The sequence below is a fragment of the Mustela nivalis genome (genome assembly GCF_964662115.1).
Source record: "Mustela nivalis genome assembly, chromosome: 2".
Classification (NCBI taxonomy): domain Eukaryota; kingdom Metazoa; phylum Chordata; class Mammalia; order Carnivora; family Mustelidae; genus Mustela; species Mustela nivalis.
The window spans coordinates 95300912-95322268 of record NC_139021.1 but is presented as its reverse complement, the minus strand read 5'-3'; the positions used below and the strand labels follow the sequence as shown (position 1 = coordinate 95322268).

The 21357-nt window shown below is 56.1% G+C and overlaps 2 protein-coding genes across 2 annotated transcripts in view; one reads left to right on the top strand and one right to left on the bottom strand.

The window, feature by feature from the left end:
• Nucleotides 1–127: 127 nt before the first annotated feature.
• AGT (angiotensinogen) lies at nucleotides 128–12445 on the top strand. The gene is made up of 5 exons (XM_082718901.1): nucleotides 128–285; nucleotides 4948–5799; nucleotides 8879–9146; nucleotides 10791–10935; nucleotides 11700–12445. Exons 2-5 carry the CDS (start codon nucleotides 4971–4973, stop codon nucleotides 11889–11891), a joined length of 1434 nt encoding a protein of 477 aa, XP_082575027.1. The 5' UTR covers nucleotides 128–285; nucleotides 4948–4970; the 3' UTR covers nucleotides 11892–12445.
• Nucleotides 12446–18963: 6518 nt separating this feature from the next.
• The window catches only part of COG2 (component of oligomeric golgi complex 2), a 53190-nt gene continuing 50796 nt past the window's right edge, over nucleotides 18964–21357 (bottom strand). The window contains exons 17-18 of the mRNA XM_082718900.1: nucleotides 21073–21256; nucleotides 18964–19567 (exon numbers count right to left, since the gene is read on the bottom strand). Coding sequence (XP_082575026.1) covers nucleotides 19466–19567; nucleotides 21073–21256 — 286 coding nt within the window. The 3' untranslated portion in view covers nucleotides 18964–19465. The remainder of the gene's footprint in view (nucleotides 19568–21072; nucleotides 21257–21357) is intronic.

Sequence of the window (21357 nt, the reverse complement as noted above, 5' to 3'; positions counted from 1 at the left end):
AACTCCACGGCTTGCCGGCTCATGCTGTTCGGCACGGAAAGTGTGTATCGATCACTTTGACTTCCTGGAAGGAGTCCCAGCCTGAGAGTTGCTCTGGCGCCTGTCCCCTAGCTGCCCGGCAGCCTGAGGCCCCCACCCCAGCGGTGGGGCCAAGTGATGTCACCGCCCTCCTCCCCAGCTTGGGCACAGAACGGTCTGGGAACGGCTCCGTCCCCTCTGATATAAATAGGGCCTCGGCCCAGCCAGGGGAAGAGGCTGCTCTTGTTTTGGGGACCCGAGGAAAAGGTAAGTGGGGAGCCCCTCCCGGTCAGGGCAGCTGATTTCTGCCGGGAGGAGAAGCCAGGGGGTCTCTGGTGGGGCGGCTGGGAGCCGGAAGGCAGGGGTCCGTGGTGACAGGCGCTGCGGGGGGGTGGGGATCACTACTGAAGATGACGCTGATGTGTCCCCCTTCCTGTCACATCGGACGTCCTCTCATGGGCTGTCCTCCCCCTCAGGCACCCCAGGTCTTAGCAGAGGAACAGTCCCCCACCCCCACCCAGCTGTAGGGCAGGGTGGCCGGGTTCCCTGCTGCCTCTGAGCAGGGCTGGGTCCTCAGGCACAGGCCGGGAGCAGAACCACGGGGGGGGGGGGTGGCTAGAGTCAGAAGGAAGCACAAGGCTTGTGCAGGGACAGGAGCTGGGAGGTGGAGGGGGGAGCAGCCTCAGATAGCCGGGAGCTGCGACCCTGTCCCCATCCCCGGAGGCTCAGGTGAGGAGTGGCCTGTCTCCCTGCACCTCCCCCAGGCAGTGCTGCCTCCGGCCCTGGGTTCAAGGTTTGGGTGCCCTCAACTCATCACTTTGTATCCCCAAGCCTCGGTTTGCCCATCTATAAAATGGGACAAACAGCGATGCCTGGCTTCCCTTGCTCATGAGCTAGGGGTATATTCAGAGAGCTAATATAATGTGAAAGTGCTTTCTAAACTTTAAGAGAAACTGCAAAGACAGATTCTTATTGTTCAAGAGGCACTACGATGGGTGCTAAAGTGTGTGGACTGTGGCATCAGGGGGTCTGGGTTTGAATCCTAGTTCTGTCTCTCACTTAGCTGCGTGACCTTGAGCAAGTCACGGAACCTCTCTGTTCCTCTGCAAAACAGCATTCATTAATCCACTTAACAACTGTTTATCAAGTATGTACTAGGTCCCAGGAGCATTTCTGGAAATGTGACATATATATATATCAACGAACAAATCTCGGAGTTTGCCTTCACGTGGGAAGAGACAGGCGATGAACACTAAACAAATAAATGCATAATAATTATTTATAAGGTCATAAGGGGGTCAGTGCTGTGGGGAAAGGAAGTAAAGCGGGATAAGTGAGTTCAGGGTGTCAGGCGTGGTGGGGGACAGTTACAGCGGGAAATGGAAGCCTTAGCAGGATGAGACGAGTCCATGGAAAGTGCTAGAACACTGCCTGGCAATGATAGGCGTTAGACCAGTGTTGGCTGCTGATCTCACTATTTCACGAAGCCACAGAACCACGAGGGGATATGGAAAGGAGACTGAGCAGGGGTGCTGGAGGAGGGCAGATCCACGGGAGCCTGGAGCCCCCGTTTATTCTGAGACCCCATGGTGGGGTGACAAAGGACCGGTCAGTATGGCAGCCACGGATGCCCGCTGAGAGCAACACATAGCAGCCCCTGCCCCGGACTGTGACCGTGAAACTGTTTCACTGCAGACAGTGCGTGTGCTGTGCGGGACTGGCAAAGCAGGGAGGGGGCTGTGCTTACCTGCGTGGCCCAAGCCCGGGACTGGGGGCCACTTCTGCCAGATTTCTCCAGCCCTCCGCTTCTACAGGTTTCCCCTGATAACTTAGAGTGCTTTGGCTTTTTACACAAGGCAAGAGCTGGCAACGGAGGCCTGTCTGGATGGGAAGAACTTTCTGTTCCATTTTTGTATGTCGCGTGGCTTCTCATGAGAACCATGGATTGGGTCAAATGTGTGGGGAGGAGGGAGAAGCGGTGGCTGAGGTCAGAAGTCAAAGTTCCTTTGGTGTTTGATGACCAGAGCAGAACTAAACACACAATGCTTGTTGAGTTGAAAGCGGGTGCAGGTTGCCAGACCCGGGAGAGGAGTGCGGAGCGCCAAGGTCAGCGCAACCTGGGGATGCCTGGGTGTGCAGGAAAGATGGAGGCATCAAGGTGACCTTGAGTTCATGTCTCAGTTCCAGGGATGCCTGGGCTGCTCTGGGAGGGCAGGGGGATGGGGGAGGATGAGGACGGGAGCACGAAAGATGAAGCTGGAAGTCCGCGGCTTCACCGGAAATCAGTGCGATACCATGGAAATGACTGGGAGCGAATGAACCCGTGCCATGGGTCCTAGGTCCTAGGTCCGCCGAGCCAGCCCGAGAACCTTGTCTGCTACGTTCTCTCTCGTCGAGAGGCGAGGCGGGAGCAGAATCACAGGGCGCTAGAGAAAGCTGCCAGAAATCCTCCTGTCAACGACAGAGACCCACATCTAGGGCACAGGACGGTTCTACTTCAGACTCACCTGGGACGTTTTTTATAAAAAAACTAACCCTGGCCCCAGCGCAGACCAACGCCACCGGCTGTCGGTGAAAGGCGTTGGTGGGGCTGGTGTCAGGCTCCATGGGGATCCACTGCGCAGGACATAGTCCTCCACGTGCAGGACACAGTCGCCGACTGGCCTGGGGTGCTGGGACAGGTGCAAACACCAGGGCTTCAGGCTGAGCCTCTGGTGCTCACTGCCAGCCGCCTGTGGGGGCCACAGTGGGGCTGAGAAACCCCTTCTGAGGCTACACCCCAGGGCCATTATAGCTGCCATCTCCGGGGGCGGGGGGAGACGGACTTCCATGGTTTCTAAGGCTCCCCCGGTGAGACCTGTGGGAACCGGGCTTGGGACTGACTGGTGAGAATAAACGCAGGTCTGAATTGTGTCTGTTACACGCTTTGCTGTGTGAACTCGGGAACTTTTTTTCCTGCCTCAGAACTCCCCTTTCTGTGTCTGCAAAGGAGTGAAAACTTTCCTTCCTCACATGAACAGCCAAGGGCTGGATTGGGGAATCTGTAGGCAGGGGCTTCTGGGAATGGTCACACACTACCCAGCTAGAACAGGTCTATTCTTACAGGACGCACCTGGTCTGGGGAATGAGGTGTACATCTCCTGGTTGGGACCACACACAGATTGTTCCCGCCAGGCCAACTTATAACATAGAAAAAAACCTCTGTGCATCTTAGTCTCCTATTCCAAACTGGTTTCCACCTACCCCGGGGCTAGGAGGCCTCCTGGAGACTCGCGGTCTGCCCCACGGCTGGTTTTCTAGGGAAGCTCATAGCCAGAGGCAGCCGTATCAAATTCTCACAGACTGGGTCCCTTCAACGACAGAAATCTGTTCTCTTGTGATTCGGGCGGCTAAAAGTACAATGACTCCTTCTGGGAGAACCTTCATATCTCGCACCGGTTTCAAGTCCAAGCTGAGATGTTGACAGATGTGTCTTCTGAGGTCTCTCCCCCTGGCTTGTGGATGGCTGTCTTCTCCCTGTCTTTCCAGGGTCTTCCGTTTGGGTGTGTCTGTGTCCTAATCTCTTCTAAGAGGGACCCCAGTCAAATGCGATGAGGGCCCATCCCAATGACCCCATTTAACCTAAATTACCTCTTTAGAGACTCTATCTCCCAATAGAGTACATTTTGAAGTAGTGGGATTTAGGACTTCAACATAGGAAATTAAAAACTTTAAGGCAACAAGGTGAATTTTGTTTATTTTAAAATCAAAGTTCCTTCAAAAATAAGTTTAATAAGATGGGATCGGGAGGGAGACAAATCATAAGAGATTCTTAATGTCACAAAACAAACTGAGGGTTGCTGGTGGGGAGAGGGGTTGGGAGAGGGTGGTTGGGTTAGGGACATTGGGGAGGGCATGTGCTATGGTGAGTGCTGTGAAGTGTGTAAGCCTGAAAATTCACAGGCCTGTACCCCTGGGGATAATAATACATTATGTGTTAATACAAATAATAAAAAAATTAAAAAAAAATTCAGTAAAGGCAAAAAAATAAGTTTAAATGTTTCCATATTACTCTTAAAAAAAAAGATTTTATTTATTTATTTGAGAGATGGAGAGAGTGAGCACAAGCAGGTAGGGGATGTGTAGAGGGAGAGGGAGAAGCAGACTCCCCACTGAGCAGGGAGCGAGATCCCAGGACCCCAGGATCATGACCTGGGCCGAAGGCAGATGCTTAACGACTGAGCCACCCAGGTGCCCCCCATTACTCTTTATTAAACATATAATTATCGACTAATCCATGATATCACTGATTTACTCAAGGTAAAAAATACTATTACGCAGTCGCATACTCTTTTTTTTTTTTTAAGATTTTTATTTATTTATTTGACAGAGAGAGATCACAAGTAGGCAGAGAGGCAGAGAGAGAGAGAGAGAGCGGGAAAGCAGGGTCCCTGCTGAGCAGAGAGTTTGATGCGGGGCTCGATCCCAGGACGCTGAGATCATGACCTGAGCCAAAGGCAGAGACTCAACCCACTGAGCCACCCAGGCGCCTGCAGTTGCATATTCTTGAAGAGAAGCACTTAACAACATTTTGTGAAAATATTTGTGTACATTTTTACTTGATGTAATGGACATTTTGGTATTTCTGTTTAAAATATACCCATGTCTTACTATCAAGACATTCTCCCCATTATAAAAATCAGACAAAAAAAACCAACCCCAAAATACTCTCCCCGCAAAAGACACAGCTCAGCGCATGATAGCGCCTCATGGCTCACAGAGATACTGTCCTCAGAGCCTGGAATCTATCGCTTTTCTTCAAGGTGTTGTAGACCTGGATAGATTTCTCCTGGGTTCATAACCGCACGGAATACGGGAACAGCTAGACGTCTGGCTGGAGGGCACTAACACGCTTAGTAACCTGTCGTCCTGCACGAAATGCTGTTTCAGGGAATCGAGCGCCCCTGCTGGAGATGAGTCCTGCCGGAGTGGGCCTAAGGGCCACTGTCCTCTGCCTCGTGGCCTGGGCCGGCCTGGCCGCTGGGGACCGAGTATACATCCATCCCTTCCACCTCCTCGTCTACAGCAAGAGCAGCTGTGAGCAGCTGGAGAAACACGGCCCAGAGATGCCCGAGGAGCTGACCTTCACGCCCGTCCCGATTCAGGCCAAGACGTCCCCAGTGGACGAAGAGGCGCTCCGGGAGCAGCTGGCGATGGCCGCCGGGAAGCTGGAGGAGGAAGACAGGATGCGGGCGGCTAAAGTGGGCATGATGCTCAACTTCCTGGGCTTCCACATGTACAGGGCACTGGGCGAGTCCGGGAGCGAGGCCAGTGGGACCGTCCTGTCCCCCACGACTCTCTTTGGCACGCTGGCCTCTCTCTACTTGGGCGCGCTGGACCCCACGGCCGGCAGACTGCAGGCGTTCCTGGGCGTCCCTGGGGAGGACCAGAGCTGCACCTCCCGGCTGGACGGCCACAAGGTGCTATCCGCCCTGCAGACCATCCAGGGCCTTCTGGTCACCGAGGGTGAGGCTGACAGCCGGTCCACACTGCTCCTCTCCACGGTGCTGGGCCTGTTCACAGCCCCTGGCCTGCGCCTGAAGCAGCCTTTTGTGCGGGGCCTGGCACCCTTTGCTCCCATCACTCTCCCACGCTCCCTGGACTTGTCCACAGACCCGGATCTTGCTGCTGAGAAGATCAACAGGTTCATGCAGGCAGTGACAGGGTGGAAAACGGACAGACCCCTGTCAGGAGTCAGCCCAGACAGCACCTTGCTTTTCAATGCCTATGTCCACTTCCAAGGTAAGGCAAAGCCTCGAGGTGCCTTCGGGGTGGGTGCCCTAGGGGGACAGCTCTCTGTGTCTGCAGACTTAGTGTCCAGCATTCGGCTCAGCAGGGCCAGGCCTTGGGGATGGGCGGGGTGAGAACGTGGGGAAGTACCTGGGAATCACTCTCAAGGAGCCGGTAATAGCTGCCCAAGGGGGTCCTTGGATGAGCATCGAGCGAGCCACCTGCTGTCCTACTGTGTGCAGCAGCTCTAGTGCTCCCTCATATCCTGATCATTTAATCCCCTTGGGATGTGGTAAAGCAGTGTTACTGCCTCCAGGGAGACCGCCTTAAGAAGGCACGGCCACAAGTTGGGTTCCTGAGATCCAAACCCACACTTCCCGGTTCAGTGGCCCATCTGCACACTCAGGAGGGAGGGCTTCTTGTCTCTTGAGAAGGTCAGTGTCCTCGCAAAAATACCCAGTTTGTTTGCTTACACCACTTTCATGCTGGGAGCGGTTAGTACTACTCCCCCTTCCCCAAATCCCCACAAAGATAGCTCACTCATTCAACGACTGATTGTTGAAGCCCTATTACGCACATGCCCCTGAGTTGGGTGTCTCAGGGGGCCAGGGAGGAAGGACGCACAAGTCTGGAACCCAGGTTGCCTACTGACGTTCAAGAGGGGAGATCGATCCCACAGGCGAGTGCTCCCAGCTGCAGAGCTCTAGGGAAACGTGCCCTGAAAAGGCACTCTGGGGCGCTAGGCCCTTGGAGGAGGGAGGGTCCCCAGGGAGAGGACAGAGGATGGTGAGGGGAGCAGGGCTGTGGAAGAACAAATGTGTGAGCAAAAAGGCTGGCGAGCTCAGGGCCAGAAACCAGAACAAGGGCGGCTCTGTTTGGCCAGAGCTCGGAGGTGATGGGGCCTGTGGGAGGCACAGCCCGAAAGAGGCGTCCGGCCAGATTTTGGGATGTGATGCTGGGAAGGGTGGTAGATGCTGGAGCAGAAAAAGTGTTCTGGTCAGAGGGTATCCAGGCTGCTGGGGCTGCCGTGGGAGGCGGGGAGGGTCCCAGGAAGGTGATGCAATGGGCCTACTGTCCAGGGAGCACGTGCTGAGGCAGTGGCCTTGCAGACTGACAGGTGGGGCGGGCAGGGTGCATTTGCGAGCTAAGGGAGCCACAGCAGAGAGATAAAACTAGAGACATGGAGGCGTAATAGAGCACGACGGTTGTCTCACTCTGAAAACATCCTGCAAGTCTGTAAACCCCCATGGGGGAGGACCTCCAGCCTGTTCTGGGTGCAGGGGGAAGATGATGGACCCAGGAACCGAGGCCAGCACAGGCGCCCTCCTGCTGAGTGTGGTTGCCCACCCCTCCCCCCACCCCCTGGAAGACAGAGGGGATGAGCGGCCTCAGCCTGCTCTTCCCAGGAAGAGCCCCAGGAAGAGCCCCAGGAGGACCGCTCACTGAGAAAGTCCTGACCCCCCCAAAGCTAGAGAGCCACAGGTGCCTGGACACTCGGCAGGTCCCACCATGCTCACTCTCTGATCTTGCCCCCTGACCTTTCTGGGCCTCAGTTTCCATCCAACAGAGATGCACCAGCCCCTCCTGACCCAGCACTGCACGGCTGCCTTACGAAGCCGAAGGCTGTCTCTCTGGGGAGCTCGAAGTGCCTCTTTGGTAATGATGTTCTGTGAGCACGACCTCAGTGCCCAGATGGACGTGGCTGGCTCTCGAGGCCTCGGGGGTTGGGAGCCCCTGAGCTGTAGGGCGCCCTTTGCCCAGGCCCTGTGGTCATCCTGAGCTGCTGCTGGCTCTGGCAGGTTCCACCGCACCAGTTGACTTAACCCTGAGAGATTTACTTAACCTCTGGGTGAGGATGGATTCTGTGCTTTTCAGTGGAGCGTCCAGGACAGGGAAGCCTCCTCTGTTCAGACTCTCCTGTCCTTCCGTGTGGGTGGGAAAAGATTTAGTCCTTTTTTCCCCTAAATTTACAAGTCTCCGGCCAGGCCTGGTGGGCCAGCACTGAGAGCCCCCCTGGTACAGTCACAGGGGACCCCCAGGGACAAGGCGTTTAGCAGTTGTCTACCCCTCTTTCCGGGACAGTCGAGCCAGCTGGCTGCACCCCTTGGCCACCCCTCACGCAGTCCCCGGGGGGGAGGTCCTCACACGGGGCTGCCCCCTCCCCGCAGGCCAGGGCAAGCCTGCACCGAGCGTTTGGCTCTGAGCCGCGGCTCGCCCCAGGTCCTGTGTCTGTCCTGGTCAGCATGTGGAGTCTGCCTTGCGGGACGTGTGCTTAGCTCTGCGTCCTGACTTGCAGAAGGGGAGCCTGTCACAGCCGACACTGCTTCCAAATGGAGACGTGCCCGTGCCCCAAGGCAGCGTAGGGCTGCCAAGCTGCTCTGGGTGACACTGGGATGGTGGGCGCAGTCACTGCACATCTGTCCAGCCCCACAGAACGTACGGCCCTGAGAGCGAGCCCTCATGTCAGCCCTGGACATGATGACAGTGATGTGACGGTGAAGGGTCATCAGTGCTAACGGACATCTGCTCCGGTGGGGGTGAGGATAGCACGGGAGGCTGTGCTTGGGGTGGGGGCAGGTGTACGGGGAAACTCTATATTTTCTCCTAATTATGCTACGAACCTAACTTAGCCTTAAAAAATGAAGTTTATTTAAAAAAAGAAGCCGGTGAGTGTGGCGGGCCGCAGGCTTTGGGCCAGGTCAGATCTGGGGTGAGTTTACCTCGTCAGTTCATGGTGGCCTAAGGTCCCTGGTTTCCTTTGTGGTCCTTTGTGGACCTTAAGGTGACAGGTGTAAAATCTCAGAGTGGCACCTGGTGTGTCAAATGTCTTCAACACGGGCAGTTAGTGTCACCGTCGTGATCTCAAACGGTCGGATCTTGCAGGAGGAAGACTCGACCGGCCCTTGGGGTACAGGGTAGGGCCTGCAAAGCGCAGGGGTGGGAAGATGCCCCACGGCCCGGGGTATGCCGGGGAAGGCTGGGGCACAGGCTGGGCCTTCGGCTCTCCCCGTGGTGTCCCTAGCCCTGAGCGCATCTGCCTGCCTCTGCCTCAGCTGACCCGTCCCTCCTTGTCTCCTCTCTGGGTCCCCAGGACAGCTGAAGGGCTTCTCCCTGCTGGAGGGACTGCAGGAGTTCTGGGTGGACAACGCCACCTCGGTGTCGGTCCCCATGCTCTCGGGCACGGGCACCTTCCAGCACTGGAGCGACGTCCAGAACCACCTCTCCATGACCCGGGTGCCCCTCAGCAAGAGCGCCTGCCTGCTGCTGGTCCAGCCCCACGGCACCTCCGGTCTGCAGAAGGTGGAGGCCATCACCTTCCAGCACAAATTCCTGACGTGGCTGAAGAACCTATCTCCCCGGTAGGGCTCCTGGGACACCGACTGGCACCTCTGGGGCAGCTTCCCGTGGACCGTGGGGAGCTGGGCGCATCTGTCTACCCAGGGCGGGAGGGCACGAGGGATGAGCAGATGTGTGGGTGTTGGCTGAGCCCTGGGCCCAGGACGGGGAGGGTCCCGGAGCTTCTGCTGTTCTGGAGCAGAAGGCCCGTGCGTTCACGTGTCACCCCTCCTTCTGTCCACCCGTCCACCTAACTCTGCAGGTGTCATGTCGTTCTGGGCGCAGGAGAGGGAAAGGAGTGGGAGCGTGATTTCCTTGGGCTTGGGCTTACCCGCTGGTTTTGGACGACTGCGTTTCATTCTGCCCTGAAGGGGGGACCTTTGATGCCATGACCACCCACCACGCCCCCCTACCCCTCCCCCGCCATCCTCCCCCTCCCAGAGCTTGTCGGGGACTGGCTTCCCAGAAGGGTTTGGACCCCTCGGGAGGCCTGGGGGAGAGGCTGTCTTGGGGAGCTGTCCTTGAGTCCAAAACTCCCCTCTTGGCTGCCTGAGTGTTTGCTCCTCTTTCCAACTATGGAGGGAAGAAAGCCATTCCCGTGCCCAGGTGCACTACACTTGTCCCTCGTCTGTGGCCCAGAGCAGTGGGGGCCGGAAACCTGCTCTGAGACTGTCACTCAGGGACACACTGGCCTCCCGAGGGCAACGCTCCTTTGGAAATCAGTTTTGGTTGTGCTGGCCGTAAATGCCTAACGGCAAGTGTACCATGTGTACCGTCTGTAGCGCACCGTTCAGTGGCGTGAAGCACCCCACACTGGTGCCCCCCACACTGTCCGTCTCTAGAACGTTTTCAGCTTCCCCAACGGAAATCCAGCCTGCCCACCACACCCCACCCCCACCCAAACCCTGGCCATGGCCGCTCTGCTTCTGCTCTCTGTGAACGTGTCCATTCTAGGACCTCAGAGGAGTGAACTCATACAGTGTCTGTCCTTTGATGACAGGCTTGTTTCACGTAGCATGATGTCCTCAGGCTCGCCCGTGTGGCAGCGTGGGTCGGGATTCCCTCCTCTTACAGCAGATGCTCCGTTAGACGGACAGACATGTTTTGTTTATCCCGCCGTCAGTCCGTGCGCTCTTTGTCGCTTCCACCGTTTGGCTACTGTGGATAATGTATGGACGTGGGTGTCATGTAAATCCCGCGAAGGCTTCGGGGGTCACGGGAAACATCCCCGGGCTCTCAGGGACGCCGACAGAAGGCAGAGGCCCTACAGGCAAGTCAGCTGAGTTGATGTCAGCAACAAGACGGCGTGAAGCATGGCGGGACATTCCTCCCATTGCTCTCCCCTCCACGGGGCTTTCTGGGTCAAGAATGCCACTGCAAGGTGGTAGTAAGACACGCCGCGTTATTGCAGAGAATAGCATTTTACAGTTATCCACGTAGTTCAGCTCCGATGCGGCCAGCTGAAAACCAGAGTAGAACGAAGGACAACTCATCGCCAACCCCACTGAGCGCTACTTGAAGTGACATCCTTCTCACAGTATTTCCAAGGACACGAGAGTTTTTTGTTGTATTTGTTGTGACGAACTTTCCCTAGCTGGGTGGGGGGTTCCAGGGCCTCTCAGGGGGGAGCCACCCGGGACTTCCTAAGCGTGTGTCCCCCCCCACAGGACCATCCGCTTGACCGTGCCCCAGCTGACACTGCGAGCCTCCTATGACCTGCGGGACCTGCTGGCCCAGGCCAAGCTGCCCACCCTGCTGGGGGCCGAGGCGAATCTGGGCAAAATCAGCGATGACGATCTCCGAGTCGGAAAGGTACCATCCGTGCCGGTGATGTCTGGGCCCGAGTGATTCCGTGTGTTCACAGGGGGGAGGTGGAGACGGAAAGGACACAGAGAGAGCTTCTGCAGGGCAGGCAGGGGAGGAGGGGAGGGCATGGCTATGTGGCTGTGCATCCAGGGTGGGAGAGAAGTGACCAGAACTTTCCAGAGTTTTCCGGGGACAGGTGGAGAGCAGCAAACCCTTCCCCACCATGTGTTTTTGGCTCTGCCCAGCTTGGTCTAGCCTCGGGGTCCTTCCCAGATCCCACAGTAGGGCCAGGACTCAGGCCATGGGATAAGGACCCAGTGCCAGCCCTGCCAGAGCTGCGTGCCCACAGGGAACACTCAGCAGGAGGCAGACTGTCCCTCTGCCTGAATGATGTCTCCCTAAAGCTGGGGTGCCTGGAAGTGCTGGCACCAGGGTGGGTACCGGGGAGAGGGGGCCCTTCGCAGTTCTGGCCTTGGAGATCACTGCTGGGGAGCATCAGTTCTCTTGCTAAATTTGTGGGATGAACCAAGCACTGGCGGACCACAGCCAAGGGGCCTGGGGTTCTGTCCTGGAAAGCAAGGTGGAAAGTGGGAGACTGGTGGGTTGGAGGGATGCTCTGGGGAGAGCTGTTGTGTGAGTTGGGCCGAGTGGGAACCATCTATACCAAGGGGCATGTATGGCACGGGTGGGCTGGAGAAACAGCTGTCCTGCACCCTCTTCCTGGGTGCTGAGGGCCGTCGGGAGCTGTCACAACGCTTGCTGCTTTGCAGGTGCTGAATAGCATCCTTTTGGAACTAAAAGCAGACAAGGGAGAGCAGCCCACAGAGTCTGCCCCGCAGCCAGGTGAGCCCAAGGCCTTGGAGGTGACCTTGAACCGCCCGTTCCTGTTTGCCATTTATGAGCACGACTCCACTGCCCTGCACTTCCTGGGCCGTGTGACCAACCCGCTGAGCGCGGTGTGAGACCCGGCCACCCGCAGACCTGGCAGTCACCACGAGCAAGGGCAGCGGCCGCAGCAGCGCTGATCTGTTGCCGTCTTCCACTCTGCCTTCCAGTGAGCCAGCTTTGAGCTGGGAGAATGCCGTTCCCCTCCCATCTAACGAGCAGCGGAACCTATGGGCAGAAGGCCTCCCGGGTTCTTCGGCTTCTCCTGGGCCACGTGGGGGGTACCGGAAACCAGAATTTAGCACAGGACAACTGTTCAGGAAAAAGTCTGAACAGACCACCTGGGTCGTGAAACCGGAAATTGTTTCCTTTTTATCAGAGAACAGGAATTGGGTTTTACAATCCCACGGTTTTCCCTGCCCTGAGTGTAGATCGGCTGGGGAAGCGTGAGCCACTGAGCAGCCGTCCCCATGATGCCTTAGCTTTCGTTGGTCCCGGTCTTCTTTCCCAGGATGCTGTGATCTTGGAAAAACCCAAGCACCTGAATTTATGTTAGAATGTAATACCACAACTAATTATCCCTTGTGTTATTAATAAATGTCTTGCAACAATAAACAAAAGAAGAAAAATTCTTGGGCTGCCTGGGTGGTTCAGTGGGTTAAGCCTCTGCCTTTGGCTCAGATCCTGATCCCAGGGTCCTGGGATTGAGCCCCGCATTGGGCTCTCTGCTTAGCCCATCCTCATCTACTCTCTTGTCAGTAAATAAATAAAACAAACAAATCAAATAAAATCTTAAAAAGAAAAATTCTTTCCTTCAGCGGCAAAACAAAAACCTGCCATTTAGCTGACAGACTGTCTACACCAAGTCCTTTCTAGGGCTTTGAGCCATATTTTGGGCGTATTTCCACGGAAGGTGCGGGCTGTGACTTAGCCATCATGTGGAGAAGTTTGCTTCTGGACGCTTCCATCCCTAAGCAGCAGGTGGGTGCGTGGGGGAGGAGGCCTCAGGCCCCTACATGCAGCCAGAAGGAACGAGGCCCACGGGCACTTCTTACTTTCCGGGGACACAGGGTTGATCGCTGGTGCTGATGACAGTGAACCCATTTGCTGATGTACATACAGCGCTCTCTCCGGCTGCCTCCACTGACACTGAAATGACCAGGCAGGCTACGGACTACGGGGCCCACCGATGAGGGCCCAGGGGCATGCGGCGGCTGGACAAGTGTCTGGGGGTGAGAGTGGGGGTGACTGTCTCAGAGTTGAGCTGGGTCTCCCCCATATGCGGATGCAGAGGTGGGAGCAGAAGCACCCGTGTTCCGCTCCCACGACGACTGTGCTGCCCACAGTCCAGAGGGGACGGAGTGTCCTCCGAGCCTCAGCGTCCCCCTCACGTCCCAGCGTCCGGCTAGTCTGGCACACCCCTCCTTGCTCTGAGATCCGGGGAACAGCTGGGCCAGACATGTGAGAGGCAGCATGGTGGGGGCTTAGGGTCATGGGTTCCAGAGATGGATGGGCTGAGCAGGAAGCCCACATCCAACGCTGACCGTGACCCGGAGCGGGTGACCTCCCCTGTCTGGGGCCCCCTGCCCTTCTGTGCCAAATGGGAAATCCTTGAATGAATAAATGAGAAATAACCACCATCATGCCAGTGGCAAATGTTTTGGGGTGCAGGCAGCACCCATCCCGATCTCTACAGCTGCAGGCGAAGCTTCCTGCTGGGGATCATTTCAGTTCCTGGCCACTTCCCATCGCCCCGCCCCCAGCTCCCCTTTCCTCAGATCAGCCTCTGCCTTCTGACTGCACAAGGAGGCCCCAGACACGTCACACCGATCCAGATGGATGCTTGAAAGTCCTAAGGCACGAGGCCGGCTGTCTTCTGGCCTAGAAAAGGGGAGAAGAGCCTGAGCAAGCGGTGCCCATTCCCCCCACCAAACCCCCAAACCTCTCACGACATCAGCCTGAGCGATATGGGCCCCCGGGGGGGATGAATGTGACACAGCAGTAGCACTTTACACGGTCACTTCGAAGGCGCAGCGGTCCAGACGCCCTGAGCCCTCCCCGTGGCATGTTAATGAACTGTGGGTGCTGCTCAGGGCCCTCTTTCCGCAGCTGGCAGAGACTTGATTCCCGCAGCAGCTGGGCCAGCCCTGGCTTGTTTTCCACCATGCTCTGTGCTCCCTGGGTCTCTCTTCCCTCTGCCCAGCGTGGGACAGAAGCTGCCCCCCAAGTCCTCTCTGGTTTGGGCTTTCTGGAATGGCTAGGAGATCGCAAGGCTCTAGGGAAAGCTGGACGTTCAGGAGGCAGGTGTGCCTGAGACTCTCACGACTCAGCCCAGCCCGTGGTGCGTGTTGGGGACGCAAAGCCTTGGGTCCCACTCAGGCCCCGGAGTCCGCATCTTGCATCTTCCCGGTGGCCCTCAAATGCACACTGGACTTCAGGTTAGGGACAGCACAGAATCCCCTCCCAGCACAAGCTTCTAGAAGGGCCAGGGCCACAGCCAGCAGCACCGGCTCCCAGATTCCCGCTCTCAGGGGGAGGACGCATCTTCAGTCGGAATTAACCCTGACAGCTTCTCCCATGGCTCCTGAAGTGACTACGTACAGATGGATAGCAGTCTAGACGCGGGTGTGCGCTACAGGTGCATCTCGTCCCTGTACTGACACACGGGTGCGGGCAGGGAGCCCGAGCCACCCTCGTCCCTGTACTGACACACGGGTGCGGGCAGGGAGCCCGAGCCACCGTCGCTGCCGTCAATCTGACTCCTGAACCGTGGTCTCGAGGCGGCTTGCGGAGACACAAGTGTTCATGCAGCAGCCAGAGGAAGGGGACGTCGGTGTTCTTCCCCGTATTTTAGAAAGCAGCTGGCAGCGGACAAGCGCGTTTCTCCTGCTGCTGGGGCTGCTGGGTCTCGGGGCAGCTGCTAGTAGTATGGGGTTGCCAACCGACCCACAGCTGCTTTTGTCCTTCAGCTCTTTTATAAACGGGCAGTGGGTCAGCATGTTCCCAGAATACAAAATACCAACATTCTGCAGATTGCTTCACACACAGGTATCACTTCTGGGGATCTGTTTCTCTTACACCATTCTTCACTCAGTTCTAAGTCTTCCTGGGGGTGCCAAGCGCCCCTCCCGTAGACAAGGGCATGATTCCGTAGCTCTGATCCCCTCCAGTCTGGGCACGGGTGGGGCCGGCAGGGACGGTGGCCCAGGTTGCTTCCCTGCCCACCGAGGAAGCGCATCGGAGCCCAGATCTTTACGGCTTTTGTTTTTCATTCATTTGGCAGCAAACCCCAACCTGAACAGACACGAGGCTGCTTAAGATCCTTGAGTGACAGAAGTTTATGCAAGTGTGACGGGTCCTGAATTTGCTGCAGGAAGATCAGTGTTTGATGAGCAGATGCATTCAAGGTGGCCCCATGGTACCCGAGATGGAAATCACGTTACGTTTCCAAACTGAAAAATTCGGATCTCTGAAACATGTACTGAAGGCTTTGGGCTTTAGATAGATGGTGGATTTGAATATCATCCCATGTGATCTTTTTTTTTCCAATAGGATTTATTTTTTAGAGCAGTTTTAGACTCACAGCAAAACTGAAGAGAAACTAGAGTTCTCATATACTAATAGGTGAGATTTTTGGTGTCCTAAAAACCCTCCGTGCCCTACCTATTTATACCCCATGACTCCTGGCACCACTGACCCTTTAACCGCCTCCCTAGGGAGACATTCTCTTCCAGAAGGTCGTGTAGCTAGAATCCTACAGTATGCAGTCTTTCCAGATCGCCTTCTCTTAGCAATATGCATTTAAGATGCTTCCGTACCTGTTCATGGCTTGATAGCTCATTTCTTTTTAGCACCAATGACATTCCACTGCCTGGATGGACCACCCTTTGATTTATCCATCCCCATGCTGAAGGACAACTTGGTTGTTTCCAATATTTTTTGGAAATTATGAATAAAATCTGCTATAAACATCGTGTGCAGGTTTTTGTGTGGTCACCATTTTGCCGTGATTTTTTTAAAGATTTTATTTATTTATTTGACAGAGAGAGATCACAAGTAGGCAGAGAGGCAGGCAGAGAGAGAGAGGAGGAAGCAGGCTCCCTGCTGAACAGAGGGCCAGATGCAGGGCTCGATCCCAGGACCCTGAGATCATGACCTGAGCCAAAGGCAGAGGCTTCCCAGGTGCCCAGGCATCCATGATTTTTTTTTTTTCTTCAAGATTTTATTTATTTGGATGCCTGGGTGGTTCAGTTGGTTGAGTGACTGCCTTCAGCTCAGGTCATGATCCTGGAGTCCCAAGATCGAGTCCGGCATCGGGCTCCCAGCTCCATGGGGAGTCTGCTTCTCCCTCTGACCTTCTCCCTTCTCATGCTCTCTCTCAAATAAATAAATTTTTTAAAAAATCTTAAAAAAAAAAAGATTCTATTTATTTCTTTGAGAGAGACCAAGAGAGCACCAGCAGGGGGAGGGGTGGAGGGAGAGGGACAAACAGACCCTGCGCAGATCAGGGAGTCTGATGCGGGGCTCAATCCCAGGACCCTGAGGTCATGACCTGAGCCGAAGCCAGACACTTCACCAACGAGCCACCCAGGTGCCCCCATCATGTGATTTCTTAAAGCTGCAGAATGAGTAGACATTCAGGGTCCCTCAGGGAGACCCTCAAACACCGTGTGTTTTGAATGTCAGTGACTCCATCACTTCAAGGGAGTGGGGGTCCTGTAGCCCACGTCCCTCCCTAGGTTACTGCACACTTCTGTTGAGTTACCTGGAAAGTTATCCTCTGTTGAGTTACCTGGAAAGTTATCCTCTGAGGCTCGTTTGTAAGCTCCGTTAAGCAGGTCGAGACCAGCCAGCACTTTAGGCTAATTTGGTGCCACCCCCGAGGCCAAAAAAGATCACATGGGATGATATTCAAATCCACCATCTATCTAAAGCCCAAAGCCTTCAGTACATGTTTCTTCACCCAAGGACCCTCCTCATGGCCCCTGTGAGAAACCTTCCATTCCGGGAACACCGAGCTTGGAGGACTGTTCTACTTGCTCCCTTCCTCGCCTTCGTGGCCTCCTGGCCACACCTGCCCACACAGCTAGTCAGCACCCACCTATACGAGAGCCACCCTCCTTCCTCTCCACACTCTACCCCCAAGTTCTGGCCTCCCAAGCACCCCCAACTCCAAACTCTCTCAAACCAGAGCCGCCACGCTCTGGGTCCTCCTGTGCTGGGGCCTGGCCGCCGTCCACACGGGGCTCAGTTTCCCTTCTTTCTGGGATCTTGGACACTGCTGTTGCCCGGTGTCCGCACTGCACAGAAGCCCTGCTTTAGCCCACCAGGAGAGGCCTGAGGACCCCGGGGCAGCCTTTTCCGCACGTGCTTGGTGGCTGAGCCGCTTGGTTGCTGGCAGCGACTCCCTAGACAAGTCCAGGACGCTGCAGAGTCACCGGTACAGACGCCCATCAGGAGCGCGGGTGCAAGTCGGAAGCAGCTCCAGGATCAGCGTCCGTCTCTTGGTCCTCCTGGACACACAGCCAGACCAGTTTCCAGTCCCCACGGGCTGAGCTCCGGCCACAGGGCTGTGCTGGGCTCTCCCACGCGGGGCCACCCCCACCACCCCCAGTGTGGCCCTCCATGTGCTTTTCCTTTCCCAGTTGGCTGCCGCTGCCGAGGGGGAGACCACATGGTGGTCTCTTTGCCTTCTTCAAGGCAAAGTTACCTAACAGAACATATATTGACACAGACGTTCTGGGGAAGCCAGGGATAAGTGTTCTAGAACTTTCTGCTTTTCATTAAAGACTGTTTCTTCAGCCTAGAAACCAGCATCAGGACCCCAAGTGTGTAGCTATGCCGAATGAGCCCAAAGCATGGTGTTACCAGACCTAGGCCGAGCCTGGGCCCCAGCCCTGCAGTAGCAGCTTCTCTGTTCCGAGGCTCCTATTAAGGAGGGAGAATTACCTAGTGGGGAACCCTGGACCCTGGGACTAGCTTGGTTGGATTGAAATTCCACTTGTTAGTTATCCTAACTCCTTAATTTCTGTTTCCTCATCTGCATAGGGGGACAATGGGGGGTTGGAAGGGCTAAATATATTGGATCCCTGTCAACCCTGTTTTGAGACAAAGGATTAAGGCAAAGCAGCCAGGCCGAGGGGACACAACGAGCCTGGCCTTGACTAGTGCTGGGCTGGCGACAGGTGCTCAGCCCCGTGGCGACTGAGCAGACCGTGGGCCGGTGGACAGATCTGCGCAGCCGCAGCCGGTGGCGTTGGGTCTCGGCTCCGAAGGGCCCTGCCAGCATGGCAGGAGGCTGGCGTTACCCACGAGGGCCCAAGTGTACCCGCAGAGGTGAGTGCTGGGCCGGCCCCTGTGGTAGCTCACACAGGTCCTGTGGGGCTGCAGGCCCGCCTGCTGGCACGGGGTGGCAGGGCCCCCGCAAATCCTGGGCCAGGGGCATGCGCAGCTTCGAGAAAGCACGACTTCTGTAGACCCCTTTATAGAGCTTGGGGTATGGGGGCAGCAGGAGATGAACGTGGGTGCGGGCTTATCTCTACTGGCTCCAGGTCAGCCTCGATCGCTCTCACTTCCGCCCCCTCCAGCGCGCCGTCCCGACCGCCCCCATGGCCTACAGGCCCAGCACCCGCAGAGGCAACAGCTTGTGTAGACGGCTGAGCCGGCTCCTGGGGCTGTGCGAGCGCCCACCGTGACACCGAGTCCCTTCTGCTTCCAGCACCGGGCCGCGGCCCACCGGACCCTGGTCCCGGCAGGTGAGAGCCTCTCCAGCCGGGGCAGGGCGCGCAAGGCTGTGACCAGTGCTCTCCAGGCCTCAGAACACAGCGGAAGCCGCACGACCGCACTGGAGCTCCTGCCGCCCCTACTGGGGCTCCTCTCATGCCCCCGTTCCCCAGCTCGGCCTCATCATGGCTGAAAACGAACAGCAGAGTAACTGCTGACGGCTCCAAGCCCTGCTTTCCTCCGGCTCGAAGAGGCCTATGAACCAAGGGACTCTGAGATGCGAGGAAATCTCGCTAGAGGGAGGAGCGGCGCCTCGGTAGGTGGGTGGGCAGTGGCCCCCCCCGTCTTCCCGACGCCCTGTAGCCTCTCCCTCTGCTGTGGACGCCACCTCACCCGCGCTCACCCACAACCCCAAACCGCATGTGCTTTCGGCAGACACGTCTTTTATTCAGGAAACGCGTCTCTCCTCCTGCTTTGCGCGGGCAGACGGAGGAGTGCGGCTTTCCGCCTCCCTCAGAGGATCGTCCCCTGCGCGCGGTCCCCCTGCAGGCGGGCGCTCCCCGCGGCCGGTCCTGGGGCCAACTTTCCGCAGCCCCCCGCGGCTCTACGTACTGGAGTCCCGTTTTAGAAATCGGCTCTTCCATGCTAAGATTTACAATAAAAATAAAATAATTTGCTCTGTAAACTATAGTAGAAAGTTTTAAGTGTCTTAAAAACGATCTTCCATACAACGGAAAAAGGCTTCTGTGTTCTGCTCGGGTGACAGGACACCCGATGTGCGGAGAGCAGTGGTGTTGGTGGTGGCGTGTGGCTGGAGACCCGGTGCACCACTTCTGGGCCACGGAGACTTGGGGAGGAGACAGAGCCGCTTTCCTCCCCTTGGGCTCCACGGCCTGCTCTCCCCTCCCCGTGGGCTCTTCCAAAATGCTCAGGACTGTTCTGCTGTTGCCTGGTCTTTGGCCGTGGCGACCAGCTCCGTGAGGGCAGAGAAGCTCTTTATGTCCTTTGTCACCAGGCCCATCTTTTGAATCTGCAAAGGCCACAAGAGTGAATGAGGCCTCCCTCTGAATGCAAACAAAAGCCCCTTATGAAAGGACACACAGAACAGCCCCCCACCCAGCCCCCAGGAATCCAGAAAAAGGGCACTCCCCAATGACTGCGGGAGTATTTCTCCCTCACAGCAAAGGGCTGACTCATCATCAAGCTTCACTTTTGGGGTTGAACACTTGGCATTCTCAGAAGCCAGCATGTTCATTTATCTTAGTCGGTCACACCGGGCTCTTACCAGCCTGAGAGCCTCTTTTGTGGACTGTGAAAGAAAATTCACACAAAAAGAATAATAAAGCGAACTATCTTTTTAAAATGGAGAGTTTTCAAAAAAGCATTGGCCTGAGCTCTTCGTTTCTTCACAGGCCACCACCAACCCCTCCTCAGAATCTGATGAATTGCAGATGCTGTGGTGGGGCGAACGCCATGGATTACCGTGGCAACCAAGTCGTGGCACACCGTGTCCCCGCTTTTGTGAACGGCAGCTACAAACACCACACGCACACATGCACAGGAAAATCTGGAAAAATCTGCACCAAGTATAAAGAATCTGCTGGCATGCTGCTACTCCTCTGGGGACCGGGACCAATGACTCCCATTTCCTTTTGTTCCCCTGCTGCTACCCCCCCCACTCCTCCCCTTCTTTATTTGGCTTCTTTGTTTTTCATGTTGCTGTAACAAATTGTCTTACTTGTAAAAAGACTCTAAGTTTCTCTTGTGAAATAAAAAAAACAGGACAATGGACTTCTGCCAGAATAGACCTATCTTTAAATTCACCTCAAAGCAGCAAAATTTAGCTCTGCAGGAGTCCTCAATGAGCTAGAAAGCCAACCATCTCCTGATGGAGATTTCAGGATCTCACCTCTTTTCCTCCGGCAAAAGACCTTCCCAGAGGACCTGTGCCATTCCATGAGCCTAAACGGTTTAGAAGGCCAGCTTCTCAAGTTTCTTGATCCTTGAGCAAGTCACCTCAGTGTGAACAGAGGCCTTGCACAGAACCTGGATCTGCCTCCTAAGAGACGTTAGGTATAGTATTGCTCATCTACCCACGTGACCCTAAAGCCCGGGTTCGATGGAAACAGAGAACTCAGCCAGGGATGCAAAGAGGTCAGGCTCAGAGGATTTCTCAAGGGCCACACTGAGAAATCCATGGGCTCATGCTTTTCTCGTTATTCTAACCACCTGACTGCGTCTTGGGCATTCTCTAGGAGGCAGCATCTCCGTCTGTGAGCTCATACTCACACTCATACGCTCACACTCACGAGCACCCGAGCTGAACAGAGGTGGTAGGACCGCGACTGTCAATTTTTAGTATCTGCTTGTGCACATCCTTTTCCTTCAAGTATTTTGGGGACCTGACCTGCTCTTCTAGCCCCAGAGGTGGACACCCCCACCTCCCCCAGGCAGCACGTGTGGGTTCAGACGAGCCCCCAAGACACCGAGGGGCCCTCATCAGAGGCATCACGCGGACGACGGCTTGGGCCTTACCTGCTCTCCCAGGTACTCCACATCCAAGGCCAACTGCAGCCGGATTTTGTCATCGTCGCTCATGCCACCGCCGCTGGGACCGACGGGGTTGGTGGGAGTGCTTTTCCTGGCTTGTTTCAGTCTTTTCAGGCTCTCCTCCATTTTCCTCACCGAGCTCAGGACGTCTGACACAGTTTCGTAATACCTGGAGCACAGGACACACTCATTGGTGAGGCCGAGGTGCTCGTGTGCCTCCCCAAACAGGGGAACTGGCTTTGTGGACCAAAACAAGAGATTTTTAGGATT